Here is a 12,409-nt window from a genome sequence, read left to right on the forward strand (position 1 = left end):
AGTCCATGCGTGCAGCTCGAGGTCCACTGCGGCGTGAGGAGTGAGGAGCCGGGTGACTTCCTTCCTGTAGGTTTGGCGTCTTCACAGTTTGAACGTATCTGACGCAGCTCGTCCAATAGTGTGAGTCCACATTCTGAACAGGAAAGAGGGAGAGCACAGAGCTTTGATAAGCCACACTGCCAGATCCGTGTGGAGCCACAGAGAGCAGCTGCACCACGGTGAGGCAGGCCACGGCACCGGGTGAATGCGGTCCTACACTTGGGACTCTGCCGCAGACTCTTCCCCTTAATTGATGGACACAAAAAACGATTCTTATCAGAAACGGACCATAAACGCCTTTTTCTCTTTGATCGAAAGCCAACAGGATTGAGAGGGACGTATTTGTCTGTGGGTTGTCTTCATCGAAGGCAGGTTGAGTGACTGCACAGACCTCACTTGGCAAACTCTGAAACCCCTTTAACAATATCCATTGATTTAAGGCAGCGGAGGTTGTTGGTTTTTGGATAACGTTGTGTGAGAAGCAGCCGTCTGCCCGTTCGCCATGGAGAACGCACACACGAAGAGTGTGGAAGAAGTTTACAGTTATTTCTGCGTCAATGAAAGCACAGGACTTTCCCTGGAGGAGGTGAAGCGGCAAAAGGAGAAATGGGGCCTGAATGGTATGACGCTCATTCATGTTTTGTAAGAGAGTTTACTGTAAAATAAAGAACCCTTCTTGTCTTTATCAGAGAAGCAGCAGGTCGACAGTGTTGCATTGTGTTTACATAAGACTAGAGGCATGGTTGTATTAGAATCATTCTCCACTGTAAATCTCTCAATGGGCCAAGAGTTAAATAATCCAAACTTGGTCTCAGAAGCCCAGGCAGACCAGTACACTATTATTCAGACAGGAGCTATAAATGTGTCTTGTCATTGCCGGTGTGCGACGTAGAGGTGGATGTGAGCAAAGAGTCACCCTCTGTCTGGCTCTGGGCAGTCACCTGTCTGACGTCAGAGCAGGGATCCCACGTTCTACACAGAAACAGCTTAATCATTACCTAAAGCATGTGTTTTTAACCTGGTACTGCTGCTAGAAGTTTAATATTGAGAGAGTTGTGCACACAAAAGGAGGATCATACACATTTTAATGGGAATTACAATCTTGAGACTTCTTGATGTCTAAGATGATTAACTTCTTCAACAGACGATACATTTACAGTTTGAAATGTTCACACTGCCTTGCATTTTTATCACACTGAAGCTCTCAAAGCTCCACTCTAGTCGCAATTCATACACTCTACACAAAGTGGGTGAAATATCTTGCTCAAGGACACTGGCATGAGCGGGGATTGTGCTTCCAAGCTTCATGCTGGCAGGTTATCCATGGGTTTTAGAATGCTAAAAAATAGGACTGTTGTCACAATGGTAAATAAAATGTCCATTGTATTGAATTGGAAAAGTCCTCAAAATGTTGCATATAGTGGAAACTAAACACATGAATAACCACTAAGGTACACTGCTGCTGTGACAAAAGCAACAATCATGACTGTCTTAACTAAGCCTGTTAATATGACAATAGAACAGTACAGTAATGTCCTTTATGATCTTCACAGCAGTCCCCAAGCCTCCTCAGACTCTCAGATTCCAACAGCATTCCTAGATTGAGTTCAAGAATATACCTGAGCAGAGACATCACTGCCAGGATTCCTGTGACCAATTGTTCTCTACTGTTTCACTTAGAATCTTCTCAATGGGCATTAGGAAACATTGTACCAGTGTCAGACAGAGTAACACGTTCCTCTTGATAACTGTCACCTCACAGTCCCCTTGTTGGCTGTTGGCTAACATAGTTTACTATTAAACATCCTGGTGGTAATAAGGCGACCTCAGTGCTTGGAGACCAGACAGGCATTTGACAGAGAGCAGAGGATCAGAGAGTAACACTACCCTTAGAGCTAATCTCTCTTGTCCTGGGCTTAAACAGCTGTTTTATATTAATAACACCTGAGAGGTCACACAGGCCATGATCACTCCACTGCCACGGCTTCTACCAGACTTTTCCATACAAATAGAGGAACAGTTAAATCACTTTTTGTAAATGTTGTTGGTTATTATGTGTACTTTACTGTGTCAATCCCAAGCCTGGTATGTTATAATTGTATTAAAAAATATATGGTAACAAATCCATTATTTCTGTTTCGAGATCAAACTGATCACTCTTAAGAAACAATCATTACAGTAATATGTGGATCCATTAGAAATACTATTACATGGCATTCCTGTTCTAGATCAATTGATGTTTTAATCAATTGGTGATCAGTTGACAATTGAAAGAAATATCCATCCATTTTCTCTCACTTTATCTAGGGCCAGGTCGCAGCAGTTTCAGCAGGGAGAGGGCAAGCCACCTTTTTCGAGAACCATGGCCTCTGATTTCGAGGAGCTGATTTTCATCCCAGCTGCTTCACACTTGGCTGCAAACCGCCCCAGTGCACATTGCAGGTCCTGTTTTGATGAGGCCATCAGGGCTATATCATCTGCAAACTGCAGAGATGAGATGTTGTGGTCCCAAAACCCATCCCCATTTGGCCCATGACTGTGGCTAGAAATTCTGTCCATAAAAACAATGAACAGAACCGGTGACAAAGGGCAGCCCTAGCAGAGTCCAGTGTGCACTGGGAACAGGTCTGACTTACTTCCGGCAAAACAAAGAGAGCTCTGGTTAAGGACCGGACAGCCCTTAGCAAGGGCCCCGGATCCCTTACTCCCGGAGCACCCCCACAGGGCACCACGAGGGGCACGGTCAAATGATTCACGAAGCACATGTGGACAGCCTGGGAAACTCCCATGAGCCCTTGAGCACCCGATGGCGAGTACAGAGCTGGTCCAGTGTCCCACGACCGGGACTAAAACCACACTGCCCCTCCTGAATCCGAGGTTCAACTATCAGTCGGATTCTCCTCTCCAACACCCTTACTGGGGAGGCTGAGGGGTGTTATTTCCCTGCAGTTGGAACACACCTGCTGGCCCCCCTTTTAAACAGAGGGACCACCACCCCCGAGCTGCTGTTCCACAGGCACTGTTCCCACCCTCTACACGATGTTGCAGCCAAGACTGCCCCACAACATCCAGAGATTTCAGATACTCAGGATGGATCTCATCCACCACCAAAGCCTTGCCACCAAGGAGCTTGCCAACCACCTCAGTCCGCTTCTGAGGCCTCATTCTCTGCTTCCTCCTCAGAAGTGAGATTGAGGAGATCCTCAAATTATTCTTTCCACCGTCCAACAACATCTCCAGTCGAGGTTAGTAGTTGTCCACTCACACTGTAAACAGTGTTAGTGAAGCACTGCTTCCTCCTCCTGAGGCATTGGACGGTTTGCCAGAATTTCTTTACAGCTGACTGATAGTCTTCCTCCACGGCCTCCCTGAACTCCTCTCAGTGACTACATGGGCTGCTATATGCTTGGCCTCACGGTACTTGTCAGCTGCCTCAGGAGGCCTACAAGCCAACAGGGCCTTATAGGACTCCTTCTTCAGCCTGACAGCATTCTTTATCTCCGGCGTCCACCACCGGGTTTAGGCATTGCCACCGTGACAGGCACTAGAGGCCTTCCGACCACAGTTACGAGCAGCTGCATCGACAATGGAGGCGGATAACATTGCCCACTCAGACTCTATATCCCCAACCTCCCCCGGGATGTGGGAGAAGTTTTCCCGGAGGCATGAGTTGAAGACCCTGCTGACAGAGGGTTCCAACAGACATTCCCAACAGACCTGCACGAAACTCTTGGGTCTGCCAGGTTTGTTCGGCTTCCTCCTCTGCCAGCGGATCCAACTCACAACCAGGTGGTGATCGGTTGACAACTCTGCCCCTCTCTTCACCCAAGTGTTCAAGACATGCAGCCGAAGATCAGATGACATGACAGCAAAGTTGATCATCGACCTCCTCAGAGTGTCCTAGTGCCACGTGCACTGATGAACACCCTTGTGCTTGAACATAGTGTTTGTTATGGACAAACTGTGACTAGCACAGAAGTCCAATAACAAAACATCACTTGGATTCAGATCAGAGAGACCGGTTTTCCCGATCACCCCTCTGTAGGTGTCACTGGCGTTGCCCACGTGGGTGTTGAAGTCCCCGGTCAGTATACTGTCTAGTACCCCTCTCAGGGACTCAAAGAAGGCCAGATAAACTTGCCTAAACTTGCCATATTAATCATTTGTTGCCTTAAAGTCTTTTCAACTGACAAGTTATGTCTTTGGAGTTTAATAATTGCACCATTTTCTGAAGCTGTGATAAGTTTTTCCCTTTTATATATTTCTGCTGACACTGTCAGAAAAGATTTGATCTTAAGAAGAACAAATCTGCAATCTGACAGTTCAACAACCTATTCGACCATAGAAGTCTGACATGCCTCAACCACAATTTTAAACTATGGGTCGTCTAGAATGTTGATGTAAAGTGAATGTAACCTATAGTGCTGCGGGAAAAGTGTCACAATAGCAGAAGGAAATTACATATAGATAAGATTGGCTATCAAATATACATTGATCTGTGGATTGAAAATGGAGAAAAAAGTATTGGTACTATTATATGTCAACATGCATATAAATTAACTATCAATTCTGCAAATCATTGATTTGTGGTTTTAATCCTCTCTCTGTCCGTTCATTATCAGCAAACAGAAATTGAGATAGCAGTACATCCATCTGAACTGACTCTCTAACATGTCTCTTTTTGTCTTTTTTCTGTGTTTTTCCTGTCCTGCTTCGCTCCCTGTGTCGACACAGAATTACCGGCAGAAGAAGGTAAGCCTTGACAGTTACATTAGCATTATCAGTATCTTGTGTATTTGGTCATTTACCAGCTCTGTCCTCTTCAGGGAAATCTTTATGGGAGCTCGTCCTTGAACAGTTTGAAGACTTGCTTGTACGGATTCTTCTATTGGCTGCCTGCATATCTTTTGTAAGTATATTACAATGTATGGCTGTGACGCCATACAGACTTCGATTTTCAACACACATTTGTCTCTATTGTAATAAGTCAGCCTTCACATGTAGTTTTTAAATGCTGACAGTCTTGTACTTTCTACCTTTATATGCAAATTGACAAAAGCTTTTGATTGGCTAAAACCCTGAAAGTCAATCGTATTGTTTAGAGGTTACCTCTTCGAGAATTTTTTGTTCACTGCAGACTTGCAAACCTCAGCCACATATGAAGTCCACAATCAAACCTATCTTTACTGTCATTTCATTTGAATAAGGCGTGGCAGGCTATCCAAACAAGATTAGAGAGCCTTCATAGATGCAACTTCATAGAAGGTGTGGCTACATGAGTACTGCCTCAGGCTGGAATCAATTTGGAGGAAAAGGTCACACACGTCTTTGTAAAAGTGATTTAAACTGTTTATTTTGAGGCCATCTAAAGAATTAAATTAATTTGCTGCTTAAAGGCAAAAGTAGTTGGTCAGTGTTGTTGTAGAATAAATTGAAGTAGTCCAAGAGTTGGAAGAAGAGACATGAGGCTGGAGTTTGAATGCAGGAGAAGTTTATTCAGTACAGGACCCAGAGACATGAACTCTTGAGATTACAGTTTAGTCCAGTGCGTCTGTTGTAGGGAGTATTATACCTCTGATAATGTAGACCAATATAACAAGGACTAAGCTGGCAATGTGAGGCTGACACGACACAGAAACCCAGTTTCTTTATCAGGTGTTTTAGTCTTGTTTTTTTTTTTTTTGTTTGTTTGTTTGTTTTTTAATCAATAAAAAAGTTGCATGTAAGTAGTAGTTATTCATCTTGATTTTTAATTGCATATTCTCCTGATTCTCTTGAACGTTGAACAGATAAAAGTTCTTAACAGGCACAGATATTGACCCCAAAACATCTGTGCACTCCTTATGTGACTGAGGGCGGTTAATATAATAGTAGTAGTTAGTTGCATAATGGCCCTGCTTCATGTGTTTTTTTTAAAGAGTTTATTCTAGTCTGATCTTGCTCTCTTCGAACAAACCCAGCAGACTTGAGTTCAATCTACATCACGGAAGGCAATCTCAGGACAAACAGTTGCTTCCTATAAATAGTGATGTACTCCCATTTCTGACTGACGCAAAATTTGTGGACGCACATTTGCAAACGGATTATTCCTGAGCCCACAGTCATGAATGGCAGGGGACACTTTATGCAGCACATAGCATGGAAGTGTGAACGTCTTCAGTTTGTGTAACACGCATTAGCCGGGGTCAGGTGGTCGTATATTAGAGAGTATGATTAGAGGCTAAACAGCTGAGTGCCATCTGAGGAATGGCGATGACAGCAGCAGTAGCATTGAGTTGCTGTCGCCATGTGCAAAGTAAGATGTTTATGTTGACAAGCTGCTCAGCCCAAGATCGGCAGACACTGGATACATTTCAGAGAGTGAAACAGAAGAAATGCTGTATGGCTAATGGGATAAAGATGTGTTGATTAGCACTAAACAAAATTCAGTATGTATGTTTGTATAGTACGTTATGGCTGTGCAATTAATAAAAATGTAATCAAATGGTTTGAAATGATCAGCTTGATCAGCAAATTGCCTAGCCTTAGACACAAGTCTACATTCAGGTAATTGTCAAATATTTTGTTAAATATGTTTTTCTCATGTCATGCAACATTGTGCATATTTACAGTAGGTTGCCACAGATGGCAATCAAATCACATAATAATGACTTGAAGCATCTGGTGGCCTCTCTTGCCCAAATGTCCTCCTGAAGCCCAGTAGAGTAACAGATGGCAGACTCTATGATAAGCAGTCCCTGAGAGAGGCCTGGTATGTACAGCATGATCAGGTGATACCGAGGTGTCATTGGCTGCTGTCTAACAGAGCTGCTCCGCGCCACTCAACACCAAATACGGGCCCTCAATCCACTGTGGGAGGTACTGCCCGCTCTAATGCATCCGCCCACCACTCTCTGCGTTTCAACATGTGATACATGTGAACCAGTGATACCAGGACAAAGAAGTTATCAGCAGTTTCTAAGATGAGTGACAACTTGGGTGTACCTGTTAACTCCTTAGAATCTAGGCAGAATCTAGGCAGAATCTAGCTGTAAGAATTGATTCTAAGTGGAAGAATTTATTCTCCAGAGTTAAAAGGTACACTATGTACATTTTTCCAGTGGAGCGTTTGCACATGCTTGTCTCTTTGCTTAGTATATTCCATTGTAGGTAGGGGTGGACCGATCCGATACTGGTATCGGTCCAGCCTATATCCTGTTTGGGCATATAAATTCATATAATAAGACTATAGGACGTAGCTGAACTAGAAAGTCTTATAATGTGTTACCTTTTTTTATATAAATAGTTTCTTTAGTTACTTGAGAAATAGATAACAGCCATATGCACATTTGGAGCCGCTTGGTCTTTTATTTTGGTTTAAAGGAAATAAAGGTGTTTTCAGTCTCTGCCCTGGTATCGGTTAATATCTCGTATGGGCATATACTTAAAGCCATAGTATCAGAATCTGTATTGGAACTGAAAAAGCCATATTGGTGCATCCCTAATTATAGTGCACTCTATGGGTTCTCTTTATTTTAGGGAGCTACTGCAGCCCTATACTCCACCCAGGGCCTTGAGGTCAGCTGATCACCTCCTGCAGTGACCAAAGCCAGGCTCAGAGGTGACAGTCTTTTCTGTGGCAGCGCCCAGACTATGGAACAGCCTCCCTCTGCCTGTCAGATCCTCTCTGTCTTCAGTGTAGTTTAGGACTAGGCTGAAAATCCACCTCTTCTTCCTGGCATTTAATACTAGCTAGTCAGGATATGTCGGTGTTTTATTATACTTTAACTATGTATCATGTCTGTATATTTGTTTTTTTGTTTTTTTTGTTTTGTTTTTTATGTGAAGCACTTTAGGTAGCTGAAGTTGTTTTTAAATGGACTGTATAAATTAAGTTGAATTGAAGTATACATAAAGTTTAATGCCACACAACAGAACATTCCAGGCAAAAAACAACAAATAAAAAATCAGAAGTTACATAATGTAAAATACCAGCTGAAAGACTCACCAACTTTAGCTACATACAATCGCAAAACTCTATTTTGGACCATTATCTTATTTGCTAATTTTATGGATTAATTTATATCTCTTTTTGAAAAGTTATCTGAGATAATATGAGATATCTGAGATGATCTGATACAAAATTTAATGAAATTGTTGTGAAAACCCAAAGCCTGCATAAATTATGAGAGCTATTACAAGACAATATCTTCCCCACTGAAATAATAATGTTTTGTGATTTGCTATAGTAGAAAAAACATAATGGGAATGGGAACCAAATTAATAGCATAAAGCTTGGTTACAAATTTCTGTGTCTATGTACATAAAGATTACGGGACAACTGAAAACTGGCACAATCCAGCAGTTTTTCTTCCATGCTTCTCATTCATTTCAGTGTATGTTAGACAGCTTGTACTTGCAGATTTTTGATCACTGAACAACATTTTGTAGCCTATTTGTTCAAGTGTAATTTGTAAGATAATCTCTTCTAATGTAACCAAATCTAATTATGGTGATTGAATTTGCAGCCCTAAGTATTTGTTTACAGTAGGGCCCCATTGACAAACTTCTGTTTGAGATACTGCCTCATATATATTGTCTTTGGCCCCTGACACAGCTCAATGCACTGAGGGTAATTACTTAATTTCATTATGGGATGTTAGCAAAATCACATAGTTGTTCAGAAGGAAGTTTTATTGAAGGATAAAGTTTAATAGACGTACAAGACAGTCAATTACAAGGAGCAGCCTTTATGAAAACAGGGCTTTGGGATCAGCAGCAATGCATCACTCTCAGAAATGGAAAGTTTCATTTAGATTTATTGCTCGATAATGCACAATTTGAACTATAAATCAAATGTGCATTATTCCAATGCAAGATGTATGAAAGATATTCATACAGTCATTACTGCTTTAGAATTTACTCAGTATACATTTGGTTTTGCTTCATATTGGTGCCAATGGACAGCACGGCATCATCAAAGCCTACATGAAGATATCAGCTGATCTGATTCTGAACAATACCTAATTTCAGCTTTTCCTGTGTACAGCTTGTAGTTTTTCTGATAGAATTTGCAGTTGTTTGATGAGTAAAGATTTTTCTATTTGAATTTTTGAACTGTCAACCTAATTTTGTGTTGTTTTTTTCAGGTTTTAGCCTGGTTCGAAGAGGGAGAAGAAACCATAACAGCATTTGTGGAACCTTTTGTAATTTTACTCATTCTTATCGCTAATGCCATTGTCGGAGTATGGCAGGTAAGACATAGAGGGCTTGTCATTTAATTCACAATGGTACTTTAGACAGTTTTGCTTAACATTCAAAGTTAATCCAATTATACAAAGCATTGTTTATATTGCCCTGCGTAACTTGGGGGATCCGCCACCTACTTGCCTCCATAGAAATGACTTTACCTAGAATGATCCACATTGTGGCTTAGTGTCCTCACCTGCATGGAGATGGACAGGGTTAGTCACATTTAATACCATACTGCGAAGCATTCAAGAGAAAACTATAATATCTTGATGTAAATGAGAAGCCAACTCTACCTGAAAAGTTACATCTTTTTAAATAGTAATATTAGCATAGTAAGTGACAGTATCGCTTTAGTTATAGAAGAAAGTATAGAAGCATAATTTATATTCACCCATTTGAAACCAAAATGTAGTTTTATTGAATCTCATATGAAGATAAAATTCATGAAGTTATAATGATTCAATAACGCATCTTCCATCCACTAAACTGAAGCGCACACATCCCTCATATGTAGACAGGAGTGGGGCTGTATTAGTTTATACTCACTGTGTTATCAGTTTATTCAGGACAAATGTTGGCATGAAAAGACAATTTTGTCCCACAGGAACGTAATGCTGAGGACGCCATTGAAGCACTGAAGGAGTATGAGCCAGAGATGGGCAAAGTCTATCGTCAGGACAGGAAGACAGTGCAACGAATCAAGGCCAGAGACATTGTACCTGGGGACATCGTGGAGGTGGCTGGTAGGTCTAAACTTCTATATTATAAAGCTTCATTATGGTACTGGCAGCATGTTATTGAAATACTAAATCCTTCTTCATTGCATAGTGAAAATAGTGAGCTCCTAAGTAGATGGAGAATGAAATTTTTTATTTTTGACAGCAGTCTGTGGGAGTTGTGAGTAGGCGTTTTAATTTTGAACAGAGCAGTTATTCTCTACATGAGTGAGACCGAAATATTTGTTGTGCATTACTGACCATAACGTATCTATAAACATGTGTTCAAATTATTGATATCCATATTTGAACATTTTGAAATGTTATAATTTAATAAAAAATGATTCAGTTTGTTTTGAAAGGTGACAGGACTCTCATAAACTGTTTGTTTAAAGGGGACAACTCAATAACAACAATCAGACAATGCCAGTCTCTCTATGGTCACAGATCACATTTAGCTCAAGTTGAAACCTCCCCCCCCGTCTCCCATGAGCCTTTGCGGCAGTGAGTCACCCTGAACGACCGGTATATTTTCAGATGTTCTTATTAACCCATTGTCTCAAAGGGCTAGGCTCAAATGTTATTAGCATTAACGCCCCATTTACTGTGTGTCCATAATCGTCCACACTTGTTCTGTGTCTAGGCAGTTTATAATGTCTGCAGTAGCTTGCCTATGTGATTTTGAATTGCCATGATTGTATATGAACTGATTCATGCATTGTTTATCAAGACAATGTTGTTGTCTATTTTGGATAACTAATTTGGTAGCTATAATAGGGTCCACATCTCATACTTTGAAGTTTATTTTAGTCCCCCAAAAATATGTTGCTTGGAAAATTGTAGAATGTTGGTTTTCTGAAATGTTTTTATGTGCTTGGGTTTTGTTAGATTTTTTGGCAGTTCATCAGGGATGTGCTAAAATGTGTCAGTAAATGTCTTTTGGGAAAGAGGCAAAAGCTCTGAGTATCATTATAGTAAGACTATCCCAAAAAATAGAGATTCATTTTTCAACATGGCTAAATGTATTCATTGATGTTGTTTTCGAAACATATTGCATTAACATGTTTTTTCCTGAGATGTAATAGAAGTAAAAGTTGTACAAGAGTTTAATTGCTGCACATTGAAATTCATCATTATATGTCAGTGAGGTCCAGTAGAATTAAAGCTTTATTCACAAAAATTGTCTTCTGTCAGATTTTTACTTGTTCTAAGACCACATACAGAGAAGAGTGCAATGCTTCCAATGGTTTATTGAAAGTTCACTCCTGAAACTTGTGAGGAGAAGGCTGAACTGCAGATCTACATCCTGTTGGACTTCTTCTTAAGCTTGTTTTTGTAGCATTTGTTTGTTTTTTTTATCCCGCTCTGGTCTTTGTCCTTCATGTGCTTGAGCTTGTTGAGCTCGGGCATTTCCATTCTCTAGAGAATGTCAGTGATGTGCATCGATTGTCTCTCATGAGTGAGAAACAGTTCCGCCTCGAATTCAAGCGTTTTCTCTGCTCTTTGATTAGTGGTATCAGAGCATTGTTAAAACAAAAGTTAATCCTGTACTGTCCTCCTTGTTTAGGTCCAGAATCATGAAGTCAGGTATTGGCATGTCTGTGTTGCCCTGTTCAATTCTGAAAACCCTAACTCTAAGGATCCAGGGTTGTTTTCAATTGTCTCAGGTTCACAGTCCAGTGCGAACCTCTTGATTGGCCTTGTTCTTCTTGTCTTTTCTCTTGACGTTGGTTGACATGTTTGTAACTTTACTGCTTTCGTACATCATCTGTCAAGTGTTTTCATTGTGTCTGACCTGTCCTCGTTCTCTCTACAGAAAGATTATGGCATGACATCACAGTTCTACACAAGAAGTGTATTGATACTTGCTAACTGCTCTGTTAGACTTTAATCTGAGCTATTTTGACATCTGACCATAAAGAACTGACCTAAGCTCACCTGTTGTAGTTTAAGCTATTTGTACTCTTAAACAAACCTCTCACACATTAAATTACAGTTCCAAGCTAGCTAGCATTAGCATACAGTTTTTCACATAGTCACACTCACCATTTTTGCTGAAAATCAAACACCTAAACAGGACCATGGACACTCGTAATGATCAAAGGCTCCTGAAAATCTTTTGTTTAAATCCATTTTGTATTTTTTTCAAATTTTATTAAAACTTTTTGTCATGGTAACTGCTGAAGATTCCACCATAGAGATACATGTAGAACACCCCTAACATGATGTCACTGCAAAGTATCAATAAGACATCACATTTCTGGAACTTTGACCTGTGCTTACATTATTGTGGTGGTTGCTAGGTTAGAATCCTCAGCTGCTCCAGACTTTGTTTGAAATTGTCCCAAAACCATCCCACACCCCAGACCGAACTGTCCCAAATAAACTTTCATCTGTCCCCACATTTATACAATATAAAAGCC

At 40.8% G+C, this 12,409-nt stretch overlaps 1 protein-coding gene across 3 annotated transcripts in view; it reads left to right on the plus strand.

The window, feature by feature from the left end:
* The first annotated feature begins 44 nt into the window (after positions 1–44).
* LOC117375800 (sarcoplasmic/endoplasmic reticulum calcium ATPase 2) overlaps positions 45–12,409 on the plus strand; it is a 272,725-nt gene continuing 260,360 nt past the window's right edge. For 2 of the 3 annotated variants that reach the window (XM_055224322.1, XM_033972123.2), the window contains exons 1-5: positions 124–659; positions 4,774–4,791; positions 4,866–4,948; positions 9,168–9,272; positions 9,875–10,013. In XM_055224322.1, coding sequence (XP_055080297.1) covers positions 542–659; positions 4,774–4,791; positions 4,866–4,948; positions 9,168–9,272; positions 9,875–10,013 — 463 coding nt within the window. In that variant the 5' untranslated portion in view covers positions 124–541. Of the gene's footprint in view, positions 660–4,773; positions 4,792–4,865; positions 4,949–9,167; positions 9,273–9,874; positions 10,014–12,409 lie in introns of all 3 variants that reach the window. The other variant, XM_033972122.2, reaches the window with a different exon arrangement.

This window comes from Periophthalmus magnuspinnatus, chromosome 9 (assembly GCF_009829125.3).
Source record: "Periophthalmus magnuspinnatus isolate fPerMag1 chromosome 9, fPerMag1.2.pri, whole genome shotgun sequence".
In the NCBI taxonomy this organism is placed as follows: Eukaryota; Metazoa; Chordata; class Actinopteri; order Gobiiformes; family Gobiidae; genus Periophthalmus; species Periophthalmus magnuspinnatus.